Here is an 18208-nt window from a genome sequence, read left to right as displayed (position 1 = left end):
TCCTGTCCTCCTGGCACATGCCCAAGCTCCAGGAAGGAAGCAGGGCTTAGAATTTGGAAGAAGGGGCTGTAAGAGTCTGAGTGTGGATGCTCAGGACTCTGCCACCCCCTAGGGGTCAGCCTGGCACTGCCCAGGCTGGTTGCTAACCCTTCCCAGGCCAGAGCTACACAAGGAGCAGAGGACTGAGAACAAACCAGATGCCTGATATCACGGGATCAACTCCCAGATGGGGCTGTCAGGGGAAAACAGGGCAGGTGATAGGGATGGAGAGACTTGGCCAGGTGACATGCATAGAGAAGTTGGGTAGGTGACAGGGATGGAGAGATTTTGGTAGGTGACAGGGAAAAAGTGAGTTGGGCAGGTGACAGGGATGGAATGAGTTGGGCAGGTAACATGGACAGAGAGAGTGGGGGGTATGTGTTAGGGATGGGGAGAGTTAGGCAGGTGAAATGGATGACTGCAGATTTGAAGATCCACCAGTCCTGACCTGTAGCCTTTCTACAAGTGTCCCTCCACCCCTACATACATACACCTTTTAGCATGAACAGTGTGTGTGTACACAACAAATGCTTTCCACCATGTCACCCACTGTGTGCTCTGTGTCATTTCAGTAGATTTCTACAGGAGCTCAGGTGCAGGGGCTGACATGACTGTTTCCTGGCCCCTTCTGGAGCACTTGCCTCTCCATCCCAGTGTGCAGAGAAGCGAAGGCTTCTGAGAATCATCTCCAGTGACTGCCTATCTGCATTTATGTATGGGTCGGGGCCGTCGTGCCTGTAGGCTGCTGCTCTCTGTTTGGTGTTCAGGAGTCATTCCTGTGATGCATGGGGAATTTGGGGCTCCAGCATAAAAAGAATCAGGCTTCATTCTCCGATCCTCTCCCTAGCCCCAGTTAGGGTTGCAGCTCTGACTGACTCTTCCTACTCTGAATCCTCTGCTATTAGCTTCTCATCAGCACCAAACGCCCTCCTCATGGTTGAGGTGAGCATGCAGATAAGAGTTTCCTTCTTCAGTGGGGTGCAGGCTCATTTAGGTGTGCATGGCTGAACGCAGCCTGGGACTTTCCCATTCTCTGCACCCCCCCCATTTGCATCTTGTGGTCCCCAGGCATCCATAAGGCAGGGAAAAGAGCCAGGGCAGAGCCCCATTAATCTGCTTTTCTCTGCCATCATTCTTCTGAAATTCCCCGTTGCTCCTTTCTTGACTCATCCAACCTGCCTCCTTCACTTGCAATGGGCTTTCCTATGTCTTTTTCTACGTTTTGGGGTCATACCTGGATGGTGCTCAGAATTACTTCCTGCTTGGGGGGGTCCCCCCAGGTGATGCATAGAGACCCATGTGGTATTGGGGATCCGACCTGGGTCTTTTGTATGCCAAGTAGGTGCTCCAGCCCTCAACAGTCCTCTTTTTTACATTCTTTATTTTTATTTATTTATTTATTTATTTATTTATTTATTTATTTATTTATTTATTTATTTATTTATTTAGGTTTTTGGGCCACACCCGGTAACGCTCAGGGGTTACTCCTGGCTATGCGCTCAGAAGTTGCTCCTGGCTTGGGGGACCATATGGGACACCGGGGGATTGAACTACAGTCCGTCCAAAGCTAGTGCAGGCAAGGCTGGCACCTTACCTCTAGTGCCACCGCCCGGCCCCCTTTATTTTTATTTTTAATAGGGGCCACACCTAGTGGTATTCAGGGGGCTGTGTGGTGCTAAGGATCATGCTTGGCCTCACACATGCCGGCATTGGCTCTACCCTTTGGCCATCTTCCTGGTCTCCATGGCCCATTCACAGGGTGTTAACATCGGGGAGGCTTTCCCAGCTGTACTGCATAGAAGAGCAGCACCTGCCGCATGGTCCATTGCTGCTTACATTGTCTTTATTGTTCACCTCATGTCTGTGATAGATCCTGGGTCATCAACTGGACAGTGTTAAGTTCCCTGAGGGCAGGGATTTGTCTCTTTTGCTTTATTTGCTATAATCTACCTCTTGGCATGTACTTAAGGGACATCTAGAAAAACATGCCCTATGGGCAAGAAGGCCGTAGCTAGGCAGGAGCATCCCTGAGCTGTGCCCTGCAATAGCCTCCCTCCCTCCCACCCACCCACTGACCCCCTCACTCGATGCTTTAGAAATAGATTTGGGCCCACATGATGTCATCACAGAGCATTCTGGGAGCGGCCATGTGGTTCTTGCACACTTGAGTTACTTTGAATGCAAGCCTGACATCATAGCGAAGGCAGCAGCGGACAGCATATGCACAGTAAACAGGCAGAGACTGTCTTATTGATTAACAGATGAGGCCTCTATTATCGATCAGAGCTTGGAGAGGAAATTTATCACTTTTAATTTCGGGCCTGCCAAATATTTCTGCCTCTGAGCCAGCCATTACAGAGACAATTTAAAGGCACTTGGCTCCGTGGGGCAGGGGGAGGTATGTGTGGGATATCTTGCCTCTATTCCTGTTCCTTTGCCCTGCAGCTCTCTGGTTCTGCTGTCAGGCTCCCCCATCTCTGTTGGGTATTGGGGTGAGTCTGGGGAGCAAAGGGGAACTAGAGAGGGAGGGATGGAGAGGTAAGCCCCATTCGTGGTATCTTGTGCTTGTGTAGGAATGATAACAGTTTATGGTTTATGTATTCAGCTCAGTTTGGGAACTTCAGACAGGTGGGTTTTGGGGAACCAGGATGCTTTGCGGAGTTCATGTGTGTTCATCTGTTTGTCTTCCTCTGTACTTGCCCAACAGCAGAATTCTTTCTTTCCACCTGTCTCTTTTCTCTCTCACTGGGCTTCTCAGTCATGAAGATTCCAGGACCCTCCACTGCATTGATGGCCCAGAATGTTTCTGCTATATCCTTTTGAAGCTGCTGCTGAGTTTCAACTGAAGGGGGGAGGCTTTCCCTCCGTGCAGGCCTTCCCTGCTCCCTCCCTAGGACCCCCCTTCTTCTTTCTGCTCAGGAGCTCTGAAAGCAGAAAGAAATACAATTACAATCAGATCCCTTACAGATCTGCAGCAGATCATTGCTGGCTAATGATTAGGGAACTGGGGGGAGCAGCAGGCAGTGTGGGAATCCCGCTTCATCCACCCCCATCTTTTTCCTCCTGCCTGCTCTGCTCTTTGTGAAGTCTGTGCTGCATTTTCAAGTGGAGGGAATGTGGCCTCAAGTTGGAGCACACTTTGTCACCACACTGTGACCAAGTTTCTCTGCTCTTTCTTCAAAGCTTTAGAAAGAAACCAATGCAGAGTCGCCTTGAGGAAACTTCACCCTTGCCACTTGTGCCTAAAGGGACATAACAGCTTTCTCCATGCCTCCAGCCAGGATTCACTTCCGACTGACTGACTGACTGACTGACTGACTGACTGACTGACTGACTGACTGTGTGTGTGTGTGTGTGTGTGTGTATGTGTGTGTGTGTGTGTACTTTTGGGGAGTTTGGGACCACATTGGCTGGTTCCAGACTTCTCTAGACTCTATGCTCAAGGATCACTCCTGGTGAGCTTGGTGGAACCATATATGGTGTCGGGGATTGAACCTGGATTGGCCACATGAGAGGCAAGCGCCTACCCACTGTACTAACTCTCTAGCCCCATATCAGTGTTTAACTTTAAAATCTTCAGTAAAGTAATTGAGGACCTTTTTGGGTTAATTATTTGATTAATATCTACTAGATGGTAGACCCTGCTTGACCTGGTAACTTCAGTCAAATTACTTTTTTTTTTTAGAAGACTAATGTTCTTGAGCTTTCAGCTCTTCCCTAGACAGGACTGTTCTTTGGTGTTTTTTTAAGTCATACCTGGTACACCTTGTTCTCTAAATTTTGCTCCTGAGCTTTATGTTAACATTCTAAGGCTCAGCATCTTAAATCTTTACCAAAAAAATAAATAGTGGAACCAGGGAGTGGAATGTAGCTCATTGGTAGACACTTGCCTTTTATGTGTGATTCTTCGATCCCTAATGCTATATATATGGTAAAAGAGCAGTGGAGCATTTTTCTAAATAAATTTTACACAAAATAAATATTGTGGGATTGGGGATAGCTCAAGGGGATGAGGTTTTGCTTGACATGCAGGAGTACTATTTGATCCCCAAGACCACTTGATAACTCAGCATTGCTGAAAATACACCCCTTCATACCACCAGATGTATCCCCCCAAAATATATTATGTATGAAACTAGAAAATCAGAAGTTTCTGTCTCCTTTTATTTTTTTGAGTTGGGGAAGGAAATCCAGACACTAATCTTCATGTCTATGAGGCATCTTTGAATATGGAGCCCTCAGGAGGCTGCAGGCAGAGAGACTATGAACAGGTCTCTGTTCTCACATGAAACCCACCAGAACTCTGGCCCATGTAGTTCTCTCTTGAGAAACTTAGCCTCATAGCCTCATACCTGAATATGGTATAGTCCTGGCAGCGGAGATCTCAGTTTGGAAACAGCAGCAAGGGCTATAAGTAAGTGAAAGAAGCAGTTCTTCCCAATGTTGTAAGACTTTGAGACCAAATGAAAACACAGAAGTGTTAAGCTGTAGCACTGACACACCAGAAGTGTAGAGGCAGATGGGGGCAGCCATACTCAAACCATGACAACAAGAGGGCCTGGAATTTGACAGGAAGAGTGCCTGCATATCTCAGTCATAGAGCCTCAGGGGGCCTAGTGGAGCCCACAGTTCTTGGCGAGGATGGCCACCTGGCTCAGGACTGGGATGAGAAGATGTGCTTGGAGCTGAGTGGAAGAATTTCTGAGTCTATGCATAGCAAATTATGGTAGCTGCTTAAGCAAGAAGGTGTGAGAAGCTTTGAGGCTCCTGCCTCTTGGGTGGGTCAGGGTTAGGCTGTAGCTGTGACAGCACCATCATAATTCTCCCAGTGTTCTGGACATACCCCACAAAGGCTTGGGTGAGGTGGGAGTAATGATGAAGAGAAACATCTGAAAGATCTTTGGGAGGAAAACTCACGCATCCTGTGACTGATGGAAGAAGCTTTTTTAGTTGGTGGTGCTTGGAGCCTCGGCCTACACTTGATGCTGTTGAGCAGAGGGTGTCAGCTTTCCTTAGGGTTCCAGGGATGGAGCCAGGGTCAAGCACACACAAGGATGCACCTCAGTGTCCCCTGCTGTCTCCCTGCATAAAGAGAAACTTTAGCCCTCTGGACAGGAGGAAAAAGCCCTCTTTAAAGCAGTTGAGACCTCTGCAGAAGTTGGTCTGATTAGCTCAGAGTGGATTTTGGGTGCTACACAATCTCTGCAGGAAAGAATCATGGGTCTCTCTTGGACTGAGTCAGCTATGCAGGAAGAATAGGGGTGGTTGCTACTTATGCAGGCAGTTTGTCCTTGAGGAAATTCTGTGTGGTGGGAGGGAGCCCCAGACCCCGTCAAGAGAGGAGGGACATGTAGAGAGGAGGTGCACCAGGAGGGTTTCTCTTGCAGAGAATGTGATCATCCCAGACAGGAGAGCACAGGATTCCCCAAGCATGGCAGTGAGGAAGGACATGGCTCCTCCAAATGGACCAAGATTCCGTGGTATGGGGGAGGATTATATTACAGGGGGGTGATAAGACCCCAGAAATTCTTCCTGAGTCATTGTGAGGACTAGGACTCTGTCCTGAAAGTGCAGGAATCACTGGAGATTGTCATGGGTTGAGTGAGAAGGAGGTTGGACTGGGGAACAGAGGGTTGGTGTTGAACACACAATGGCCATGGACACTTGAGGAGAACACCATTGAGTTCTCCTGTCTCTTCAGTGCTGTCAGCTTAGTCTTGCTGTTTTAAGTTCTGTCTGACACAGGGCTCAGTCCCCTCTGAGTCATATTTTGTCCTTCCCATTGCTCTTCCTGGCCCTCAGGACCCCTATTCTTGGGGGTGTTTCCTCTAACCCCATCTACATTTGACCTGGCTTCCTCTTCTCCCTTGGACAGACTTGGGTGGACCTGTGGAGCAGATCTGAGGCCACTGTAGAGAAGTTGGGCCTATGGAGCTAGAGCAATTGCTCAGTGGTAGGTGATTGCCTTGCACACAGCTGACCCAGGACAGACCTGGGTTTGATTCCCGGCATCCAATATGGTCCCCCAAGTGAGTGTCACTGAGTGTGGCCCAAAAACCAAACAAGAGAGAGAGAGAAAGTGAGAGAGTGAGAGAAAGAGAGAGAGTGGGCTTAGTGCAGGACCCTGATCGTCGAGTGTGTAACCCTGCCCCAGTGTCCACCTGCTTAAATTTAGCTCAGAGACCCCACCCCCCACTGACTGGGACCATAACTGTGGTGGTAACTGCACCCCTTTCTTTCAGCGGGGGCCAAAGCCTTTGTCTGCGATCAGTGTGGTGCCCAGTTTTCCAAGGAGGATGCGCTGGAGACACACAGACACGCCCACACAGGTGAGTTGGCAGGTGATATAGTCACTGTGATGGCTTATGGGTGGTTGCTCCCTGATTTCAGCTGCATGGATCGGTAGATACTCTGGTGGGAACACAGGTACCCCACTCCCATGAGCGGGTAAGAGTTTATGGGTGACTTTGCCCCTAAGAACGGGGCCAAGAACAGGACTGTAATAGGCCATGAGGCCTCTGAGTTCCCAGAAACTCTGGAACACTCTTCTTTGGGGGCTTTAGAGAGTCCCAGATGTCAGGACAGAAGGTCGGGAATTCCAGCACACATCTGGCTAACTCTGTGACCTCAGTGGCCAGGCCTGCTTCAGGGCTAGCTGAGCCTGTGTCTTAAAAGACTCAAATGGTGTAGCCTACACCCATGTCCTTTTTCAATTTCAAAGCATCAGTGTTCCCTCTCTTTGGAGGCAAGGTCATCCTCATCTTCATCCTCATGACAGTGCCTCCTGTGGCTTGGACACTCTCAGCAGCATCCCAAGCTCCTGAGTCCTGCTGCTTTGGGAGGAAGAAACTACTCAGTGTCACAGATGAAAGATAATGAGGCCCAGAGAAGGGGAAGGACAGGAATTCTGAAGGGGAAGTAAGAATGAAGGTCTCTTGCCTTCTCTACCTGGGTGTCTTTTTGATTTGCCTCTTCTGTTGGTGAAGCCACAGACATGGTAAATTCTCCATCAAGGCTTCTGCCTGTGAGAAAGGGCTTGGGGTGGTAGCACTACCTCAACATGGGATTGTGGGGATTGAAGAAGATACTTGGTGTCAAGTACCTGAGGGCACATTTTGGCTCTCATGGCCCTTCTTCCTTAGGAGGAGATTATACTTAAAACATATATTTGGAATTCTTACGAGGTGTTCAACATCAGGCACTCAAGAAGCAGTGACATGTGAAATAGATGGTGTCCCTACCCCATGAAAGGTAGACATACAGGCAAACAAGTGTGAAACACTTTAGTGCTGGAGTGGTGCAATACAAGGAGAGTCAAAGGTGGTATTTTTAGATAGAGCAGTCAGGGGTGACTTTCTTAGAAATGGGATGTCTGAGAAGAGCCCTGACATGAGGGGAGTAGGTTTTGGGGGAGGACATTCTGGCTGAGAGGCTCAGAGCACTTAGAAGTATATCCAGATTGGGTTGAATTGGATAGGTTGAGAAGCAGCAGTGGAGTTGTGGTCCTAGATTTCTGCAAGTCAGCATGCTTCTAGAAAAGGGAGAGAAGTCAGGTATGTTTTTCAAACCCTAGCAAGGAGGAGATTTGCTTTTTATGGGGGGGAAGAAGTGGGGATTATAGCTGGTGGTGCCCTGGGCCTACTTCTCACTCTGCACTTAGGGATCACTCATAGCGATCAGCCATGTGCAAGGCAGATGTATTCACTGTACTACAACTCCAGCCCCAGAGGATCTTTGCTTTTTATTCATCAGGTTCTAATAGACCATTGAAGGGGGCAGGGGCAAGTGCACAATATCTGCAAATCGTACATCTGAGGCATGTAGCTATATCATATTTTCAAAAGACTTTCAATTACATAAAACACCAGTAGCTCAAATTCAAGCTGGACCAAAAAATTCTGTGAAAGGTATGTAAGCCAATATGATCAAAATAAAAGTTAAAATAAAAGTGGGCATAAGATGTGTTTTTGAGGATGTGGAACTCTCCTACATGCCTTACAGAATGTAAAATGGTACAGCCACTTTGGAAACAATGTGGAAGAACTTCAATAGGTTAAGCATGGAGTTACCAGATGACACATATTTACATATCAGGAGAAAAGAAAACATCTCCACAGAACACAGGCATGAGTGTTCATAGCGGTAGCTGATGTGCCCAATGGTTAGGGTTAACTCAGTATTCACCTTTGATGAGTGGAGAAACATAACTTAGTTTCCTCTATTCCAATGGACTATTTCAGCTATAAAAAGGAATGATGTTCAGAAGTCCCAACACAGATGAATCTTTAAAAATTTTCAGTGATAAAACCCAGGTGGCATCTTCCACATGTTTTCATATGTACGTGGCACCTGTAGGGAACAGCCTACAGAAGGCAAATTACTAGGTGCTAGTGGCTGGGAGAGTTGGATGGAGTCAGTGCTCAAAGGTGCTAAAATTGGGACATTTTCACCACTCTAACTATAAAAATTGGTTTTTGGAGGGTCACACCTGGCAGCACTCAGGGGTTACTTCTGGCTCTATGCTCAGAAATCGCTCCTGGCAGGCTCGGGGGACCATATGGGATGCCGGGATTTGAACCACCATTCTTCCACATGCAAGGCATATGCCCTACCTTCATGCTATCTCTCTGGCCCCTAAAAATTATTTTTTAACTTTTATTTTATTTTATTGATTGATTGGTTCTTGGGCCATACCCAGTGGCACTCAGGAGTCACTCCTGGCTCTGCACTCAGAAATCACCCCTGACAGGCTGGGGGATTATATGGGAAGCCAGGAATTGAACCAGGTCCCTTCCGGTTCAACCTCATGCAAGGCTAACTTCCCACCACTCTGCTTTCTCTCCAGCTCCTAAAAATTATTAAAAAAAAAATCACAGGTTGTGTTCTCTATGGTATGTGGCTTATGCCTCAGAAAACCCAGTCTCCCAGGCTGGAGAGATAACTGCAGGTAAGGCTTTATATTCATGACACCACATAGGGCTCCTTGAGCCCCACCGGGAGTGGTCCCCAAGTACAGAACCAGGAGTAGGCCCTGAGTATCTCCAGGTGTACCCACTCACCCCCAAAACAGAAAAGACAAAATCTGAGTACACACACATTTGTATGCTAGGGGTAAAACCATTAATTAGGGGTTTTGAATAGGAGAATGGTGTAGTTTGATTCATGTGTATAAAAGATCACTGCTGTGTTGTCATTGGATGTGGGAGTGTTGCAGCTAGTAGTCATTGTATAATGAACCACTGTGGCAAGAGGTGAGAACAAAGTCACGTTATCTCAGCTGGTTCTACTGGTTGACTTGGCTCCTCTGTGACTCTGTGAGTCTCCACCACTGTGGCCTTGGCCCCCTTACCTGACAGTGGAGTACATCTAGAATAGCTACCCCTCTTAGAAGAAAAGGCTGGAAAGAGACGGGGGTCACATCTGCTGTATATGGTTGGTTGGAGCTGTCCCAGGTTCCTGGGCTTCCCCTTCTCAAGCAGGCTTGACAAATATAGGTAAGGAAGGAGGACTTGATGGCAGCGTCTTTGTGGACAAGCCAGCAGGGCTTCACACACAGTGCTGAAGCCTTAAGAGAGCTCAGTTACTTTTGCTCTCTCAGTGTTTTTTTTTTTTTTATCACTGTTCTTTCTTTCCGTTAACGTAATCTGCCTCTTCCGCATGGAAAACATACCTCCCAGTGCTGCTATCATAGTCTTTGCTTCATTGATGCATTGGCCTGTGACAGTGGAAAGAACTTTCTAGATGAGATCTTATTCCAATTGGCTTCCTCTGGCTATAGAGAAGTGTTTGGGTCGGGAACTTGCATAGGATGCCAGAGTGGTTACCTTGAAAAGGGAGGGCTAAGGGTGGGCTGAGGAGTCAGTGGTGAGCCAACCTGCAGAGCAGCTAAGGCTCCATCTACATCAGTGGGCACAGCACAGACCAAGAGCCTTTCTCAGCCAGGCCTGGCGAAGTGAGGAGTGCTACAGGGAGAGCAGAGCAGGGGCTGTTCACCAGGAAATCCAGCATGTTCTGTGTGCTTGAGCCTGTGGGATGGGACATTGCTCCACAGATACCATCTCTTTCTTCAGCCATCTCCATTCAGGGATGCCATCCAACTCCCCTGGTACAGTTTGCTGGCTTTGGATGTATCACATTTTTTTAAATTGTGGTGAAATATATGTACCGTCAAAGTTGCCATTTTAGCCATTTTCATAAGTTCAAGTCAGAGGCCTTAATTGCATTTCAATCAGACTCTGGGTCTTTAGTTGTTGTTTATTTTTTGTTTTCGGACACATTTGGTTTAGGGATTAACTCCTGGCTTTGTGCTCAGAAATTGCTTTTGGCAGGCACAGACGACCATATGAAATGCCCGGGATTGAAACTGGGTTTGCTGCTTGCAATGCATATAAACATCCTTCCTGCTGTGCTGTCACGCTAGCCCCAGACTCTAGGGTCTTAAAGTCAAGAGACAGATATTTTAGAACAAGTATCATAGAGTTTGAGTCATTGACAACTGTTCAGAAAAGGGAACTTCAGGACCAGGGACATAGTGCTTTACTATGGGGCTTTACTATGCAGGTTCAATCTTCAGCACCACTGTGAGCGACTCTGAGCCACTAAGGTAGGAGTAGTTCCTAAGCACTGCCAGATGTGTGTCCCCCAACAAATCAAATATTATAAAAAACACAGAAGAGGGAACGTTATTGCATCCATAATTGGAAAGTCCTGGGTCTGAATTCACCATCTAGAATGAGGTTCTGACCTGACTATCTCGTAAGCCACTAATCTTGGCTTATTGGTTGTCTTTCCCCCTTGAAAGGTTCCAGAGCAGATACTTCTTAGAGCTGGTGGCCCAGCCCATTGAGCTTGCCTCCTGACCCCTTCATCTCTGGATTGAATATTGAAAGCTTGAGAAGGGGAGTGAAAGGAAGGAAATGAATATAGATTAGGAATGACAGTATTAGATGCTCTGGCAAGACCCACTCTCCATCTGGTCAGTGCTTTGCACCATCCTCCATGCCTCATAACCATATGCTACTATCATGTGCTGCCCCCAAAGCCTCGGCTCAGGCAAGGGAAGATGCCACAGAATTCTTTTCCCAGGGGATGGAGTAGGGGGCTGGCATTGAGCTCACTCTCATCACACATGACAGAGTCTGCTGGGTTGCTTCGCACCTGGGACTCTGATAGCCCCTCCAGAACCTCTAGCCTTAAATGGAGAGAAGGATGCTGTTGTGTTTTAGCAGAAGGATTCCTGAAAGTTATGCTTAACTCTTTGAACAGGAGAAGCCATGCTGAGGCTGGAGACAGGGACCTTGAAGGCCAGAAAGGAAGCCCTAGTAGAAAGATCTAGAGATTTTTGGGCATAGTTGCAGTGATGTAAATGCTACTTGTATTTCCCAAACTTCAGTTGGAAAATGCGTTTGTCTATTATATCCATTTAATAGATAGTATAATAGAGGAACAGAATCCTTCTGCTGGAATTGACCAACTCCACCTTTGGTGTTTATTTACTCTGCTTCTTACCAGATACCTACCTGCTAGCTTGGTTATCTGTGGGCATATGGATGGATGGTTTTAGGGAGAACTTGTTCAGGAATACTTTAGCTCCTGGCCTTGGTTTTGGCAAAAGCTTTTGAGGATCCCTGTGACCCTAGGAATTATGATAATTAGGAATTATCCTCAACCAAACACTCACTTCTTCCTGGGCTAGGATACACTGCCAGAAAGAAACTGATGAAGCTGGGAAGTCCATGCTCAAGGTTGCCTTTTGGGCATTAACAGAGCCCACGTGAGCATAGCAGTAGAGGTGTGCCATTTTAAAGAGAGATTTTTTTTTTTGGTCCATACCCTGTGATGCTCAGGGATTACTCCTGCCTATGCACTCAGAAATCGCTTCTGGCTCAGAGGACTATATGGGACGCCGGGGGATTGAACCAAGATCGTTCCTAGATCCGCCAGCTACAAGGCAAACACCTTAAAGCTGTGCTGTTGCTCCAGCCCCTTAAAGAGGGAATTTTGTATAAAGTAATTCCTGTTTCATTTCAGCTCAGATAAATGGTGTCTTCATGCCTCCCCCTTTCAACATCTGTCCTGGCCCATGTGACATCTCCTTCTCTTGTCCGTGTTCACACACTCAGAAGTAGATGGGTCCAGGCTGTCATTCTGTCACTAGGCTGTGGTGACTGGGCTGGGCTCATCTCCACGCTGTTGTCACACTTAAATTTTCTGTTTGGGTACAGCGAAGACTTTGAGGAGATAAACAGAGATCACTTTACACCTTTTATATTATGACAAATACATATTGCAAAACACGGCTGCTTCCAAATGTTTGGGTTGCAGGCAGCGAAATTAACAGCTATACATCTCCCTGAGTTGCTTGTACTTCATTTACACATTACCACTTCCCCCCTCTGGAGTGAAATAAAAAGTGAGAAAGCACAAGTACACACATACGCACGGATACACTCACATGTATGCCCAGCATACTGCTTGGGTTCTATATTGGGAATGTCTTAGAATAGGAAGTCATTCTTTGAGTCCAGATAAACTGATAAATACCATTAATAGCTTAATTTATACTCTGGGTTTGAAATTTGACACACGGACACTATCTTGGCTCAGGAAACACAAGTGGTTTTGTGCCAGAGGTTTTAATGACCGATCAGTAATATAAATTGCTGCATCACTGCACAGAAATAGCTTCTCCATGTCATTTGATCTGGAAACTTCTCCGGCCAGGCAGCAGTTAATAAATTTAAAAATAATTACCCTCTTTATTCAAAGTCAAACTAATTAGGAGTGGGTTTTACAAATCATAATGTTGTTCAGGCCACTGTATGGTCCCATTTGGGATTTGAACCGGCCTAGGGCAACAGATGGGAGTTGGGTGGTGTTAATTAGAGGGCAAGAGGGCTACCTAGGCAGCAGACTGAGGCTGAGGGGGTTCGGAACATCTTTAGAGTGCCCTGGAGAGAAGAAGGGATCTCATCCTAGAGGTGGCCTAGAGATCGCCTGTAGGAACCATCGAGTCTTCTAATTCATGTATCTACTCTAGTAATTTATTCAGTACAGGGTCATGCACCCACTTGAGGGGGGGGGTCCAGGGCAACTGGGAATGGCGCAAGTCTACTGGAACTACTAGGTCTACTAGGAACTACTGGAGAAATATGGAGGAGAGTGGTGAACCTGGCGGAAGGCAGTGCTGAGAGGGAAGAGGATGATATCTGAGGACTTAACTCACTAGGATGTTGGGTCCTCATCTGGGCCTCACATCCTTTTTACTGCCTCCAGGATCTTGATGTCAAGCATCAAATTCAAGGTGTTGGTACATACAGGACCCAGACCTTGGGGTCTGGCATCAGAATCCAGATGCCAGTCCCTTTATATCTCAGGCTGGTGCTTACCATCGTCACATCTTGGTCTCTGTCTTTGGAAGTAAGAAGGTCAGTGGAGACGGTTCTCCCAGGGGCCTTTATCTGTGGTCCCCCACACAGCTGACTGCATGGGCCTATGGGGAGGATCAGGGCACTGGCCTTGCCTCCCTCATATTTCAGGGGAGAAGTGATGCTAGACCAGTGACAGCTTCCTGGCTTAAGTGGAAGTGCAGTGTCACTGGGCCCACTGAGTGTTGTCAGAGAACTCGGAGGGATGTTCTCTTTCTTGGCTTCTCTATAATTCTCTGCTCACAGAGTAGACTGAGTGACCAGTGTCCCCTAGTAAGAAAGCAGGTACCCCATCAGCCTGGGCTGGACTAGCCACAGTGCTGAGATTGTACTAAGATGCCTCTTTGAAAAGGCCTTAGGGCTTTTTCAGTGGAAGGCTCTGGAAGCGTGGAGCACTATGGGAGGCTGTGTATGCTCTTCTCAGGGACTGGATATCCCAGTCTCCTGTCCCCCAAGGTGGACCTGGATGAATAGACGTGCCACTGAGCCATCATGTGTTCTCCTCTGGCGCCTAAGAGCCTCCCAACTCTACCAGGTAAATTATCTTTTTTTTCTTCTTCTTTAGTATTTGGCTTCATTTGTCCTTCCCATGCTCTTCAAGCTTCTCAGTGCCCACTGTATGTGGGATGTGTTGTGACCCTCATACATAATGCTGGGTCCCTGCCTTGCTGAGGGAAGGAAATTTCGCTTCCTATCTTTGCTCAGAAAACTGAGATCCAGCAGGATTCAAAAGGTAACAACACAGTGCTAGATTTAAGTATGGTCTCTACTCCCCCCTGAGAAGGGTTTCTGGGCATGGAAATGCCTGTGTAGACCCAGAACCAGGGGGTGACCCTGCCTAGAGAGCCCCAGGGGAAGCAGAATTTGAAGCCTGTATGAGCGAAAAGGGGTCAGTTCAGTTAGGAACAAACAAGCCAGACAAAAATTAGAACCCACGAGTTCTTACTTTCAACCCAGTGCTGTCTGCTGACAAAATAAGGACTTGCTTTTTCTGGCCTGGATACAGACTGCTACATTCGTTTCCACGTTTCTGCATCACAGAGGAAGTGACTCAACCAAGGCAGGTGTTGTGATGCTGGTTCTCAAGTCAGGGGCCTGAGAGGGCCAGGGGGTCCCACATTCCAGAGGGAGTGGTTAAGGGCAGGGTTGTAATAGGTTCTTCTGGGAGCGAGCTTAGCTTTGAGGTGCTCTGATTTGCAGTATGAGTGTGCTGGGGTTTACCCTGTTGGAACGGTAAGAGGACACATAAGGAGACATGCAGACATACACGCAGACATGTGCTCATAAACATAAGCAAAACTCAAAACACATGTGTTCATACACAAATTCAGATACACATACAAGTACTCATACAAGTATACTAAACATGCACTCAATGCATGCTCATATACTTGTCCATAGATGCACATTCTCAAGCACATGGAAACATAGACACGCATGTGCTCACACTCATGTGTCTACAGACACAAGCTTGTACACACATATGCTCCTTATATACATACATACATACATGCACGCCCATGACTGCAAACTCAAAAATGCATGCATACATAGGTTGAGTGTGTATCCCTCAACTCATTCTTAGGAATCAGACAGACACACTGAGCATAGTGAGGACTCTGCCTACACGGGACCTTTTCTCATGCTCGAGCCCTTAACAAGATTTCAGAAAAGGGATGGTCATTGTGTCTCAGGGAGTTAGCCAGTTCTTTGGGGGAACCTGCTGAAGTGAATGGCTCAGACTGGGCAGAGGGAGATGGTGGTAAGAGGAACCTGAATTTCTTTGGGATCACTGCCTCTCTGCACCCTATTCTGCCTCTGGCAGGCTTCAGGGAAATTCTGGGCATGAGCCTCCAGCCACTCTCCTGCCAACCAGTGATGGCGCTGGGTCCTTCCTCCCCTGGATAGCTTCGTGCCTGCAGAGAAGGTACTGACTGAAACAACTTCACTGACCTAAATCAGACACGGGGAGCAAAAGAACAGATTAGGCTTGGGTAGAGGATCCAAGGGGACCTAGGCAGGAGCCAGTGGGTCTACACGTGGATTCCTTGCAGGCTGATGTGAACCCCCGCCTGGCTGTGGAAAACAGAACAGCCTTTGACTTTTATAAATATCAGGGGTGACCTGTATAGCGTTTCATGTGATGTGCCAAGGAATTGAACCTGAGAACACTCGAGTCAGGAGTGGCCGTAGAGCATTATGGGGTCCTGGCGGGGGCCAGTCAGCTGCTGTTTGTACAGTCAGATCCAGCACAAATTCACTCAGCCTTGTTTTATGCTGCTGCTATACAGGCATGTTTGATGTCTAATACAGTGTTATTTTCCAAGCTCATGCTGCTTGGCACTGCTGGCCCAGATAAGCCAACCTTCTCTAGCCATTACTAAGGCTCCTTTGCCACCTTCTTGAGGCTACCTGTTGTTTTTCAAAAATGAAACAAAAACAGGAATAGACAAAAATAAACTTTTTAAAGGTGTTCCCCATACCACATTTTGGTTTGAGGACTACACTCAGCAGTGCCCAGGACTTAGTTCTGACTCTGCTCATGGATTGTTTTGCTGCTGGTGTTGAGGCTGGGCTGGCTTATGCTATGCTGGGGACCAAATTTAGGTTGGTTATGTATAAAGCAAGAAGCCCTAGCCAATGCACTATATCTCTGGCCTTTTAATAGCAATGGATTTTATTGGGGGAAACTCCCAACTGTTGTTTAGAAGACCCAGGACACCCCTCCTTGTGGTTCTTGGCTGGTGTTGGGCCACCCTGGCAGTGCTGGGGGCCTCCAGGACTGTAGCTGACCATGCTTGGATCATGGGATCATTTTGATCATTGGTTTAGCATCATTGGTGCTAGAGATTAAACCTGGTTGGCTGCAAGGCGAGTGCCTTCTTCAATCATGTCCTGTTTCTTCAGTCCCAAAGCAGTTTCTGACCTGCAGAAAAACTTGAAAGTTGAAGGGTTTCTCCTTATACCTTGTACCTTCCATTTACTGCCTCTTCCTCCAGCAGCAGCCATGGCTGTGCAGGAACCAATATACATGTTATCATCAATCCACAAAGTCCAGAGTTCTAGATGTGGGACTAGGACAAATCCTCATTGTGGAGTTACACGTAGTCTAACCACCTCCATCTTTGGATACATGGCTGCTTGGGATATCTCTTTAAAGGTATTGTAGTATTTGGCTGGCTGGGGGAGAGTGTAGGGAAGGAAATGAGACCAGCAGAAGGTTCACATAAGAGGCTGAAGCTTATTCATTCAGGAGACATCTGGTCAACCACTTGGTGCTAAACATAGGTGATGGACTTAGGTCTGCACATTAGGACCTGATCCAACCTATAGATCCTCCTGACAGTAATAGTGACCTATGCTCCCCACTAAGAGATAGTGTTACAGTGGTAGGGGGTGGAAGTAAGAGGGACCAACTCTGTCATGGGTTTATTCTATGATACAGACCAATTGGCTTTGCTTCTCTACCTCTCTCAAGTATCTCTCTCACCATCATCTGTGGTGATTGGACACTGGATGAAACCAGCAGATGGAGTCATATACTCTCTTATCATATACCGTCATGGAGAGCTGCTTTCCCAGTGTTGGGAGAGGCCTAGGTACCATTTCTCATGGAGGATAAGTTCGTCTTCCAGGTGGAACCTTAGCACTTGCTTCTCAGAGACATTCAATTGGAATGATTGGGGATTTATTTAGTACTTGGGTGAATGATGATGTTTTAAAGGTAACCTTGGTCCTTTCTGTACTTCTTTGAACACTTCTTCTCAGTGTGGGGCCCCTATCTGTGGCTTTCGTCTTCTGCTCTTCTCCTTCCAGCTCCACTTTCCAGCTCCCACTGCTCTCCCTTTGCCCGGGTAGCACTACGACTGCCCATAGAGGAAAGGACTTAATAAAAGCCCATGTGTAACTGAAACTTAAAAAGTCATAAATCGCTCTTTTTTTTCTAGGATGTTGGTAGCATTTTGATTTAATAGTTGGACAAACACAAGGGCCCATTTTATTCAGAGTTTACAGGCCTCAAGGCTGTTATTCCTCCAAATTTAATAGCATTGAAATTGCAGGGTTTGCTATAATTTGCCTATCGCTTTCTGCTCCACCATTGATGTTTATTGTCAGCGGGATAGAATCTCAATCCGACTCACTTAGATAACATGTCTGTTAAACATTTAGATAATTGTACCATCATTAACTTGTCACATCATTTTAGAGATTCAAAACAGAAGCAGGGTAAGTAGAGGTACCAGAGGGGGGTGGAGGGAGGAAGAGGTGAAGGAGGAGGAGGAAGAGGACAAGAAAACCGTGACTGACTCAGACCACAGGAAGTGAGAAAGCAGAGTTCCTACTGTTGGCATTTGCTGTGAGCCAACTGAGTTAACTGTAGAAAAGTCTTGAATGGGGCTGTCTGCCCTGTCAGAGTGTGTCTGTCAGGGCTGGCCTTCCTGGGACAACAAAGACACCCTGAAACCCTTGAGTCTCTAAGATCAATCTTTTCACTTCTCCCAGGGATGCTAATGGCAACCTTATATGTAATTACCGCACATTGAGAACAAGCTCAATGCCCAAAGGTAAGGAATCTGTTAATTACAGAGCTGACAGGGAGCAGGCCCTAATGTCTTTGTACTCAGTACTTGAAGCTGGCTAGAGAAAGCAGGCCCAAGTGCAGAGACCTTTTACTATAAGACACAGAAGCCAGGTCCCCCTAGACCCTACTAGGCCTCAGCTCTAAATAGGGATTGTTATTA

At 47.1% G+C, this 18208-nt stretch overlaps 1 protein-coding gene across 2 annotated transcripts in view; it reads left to right on the top strand.

The window, feature by feature from the left end:
• The window catches only part of ZBTB16 (zinc finger and BTB domain containing 16), a 173304-nt gene that overhangs the window by 111521 nt on the left and 43575 nt on the right, over positions 1-18208 (top strand). Inside the window, exon 3 of one of the 2 annotated variants that reach the window (XM_049778676.1) lies at positions 6282-6368. The exons of the other annotated variant lie outside the window; for it this stretch is intronic. Within the exon in view, the coding sequence (XP_049634633.1) occupies positions 6282-6368 (87 nt within the window). The remainder of the gene's footprint in view (positions 1-6281; positions 6369-18208) is intronic. 2 annotated transcript variants of the gene reach the window in all.

This window comes from Suncus etruscus, chromosome 8 (assembly GCF_024139225.1).
Source record: "Suncus etruscus isolate mSunEtr1 chromosome 8, mSunEtr1.pri.cur, whole genome shotgun sequence".
Lineage (NCBI taxonomy): Eukaryota > Metazoa > Chordata > Mammalia > Eulipotyphla > Soricidae > Suncus > Suncus etruscus.
This window is presented reverse-complemented; position numbering and strand designations above follow the sequence as displayed.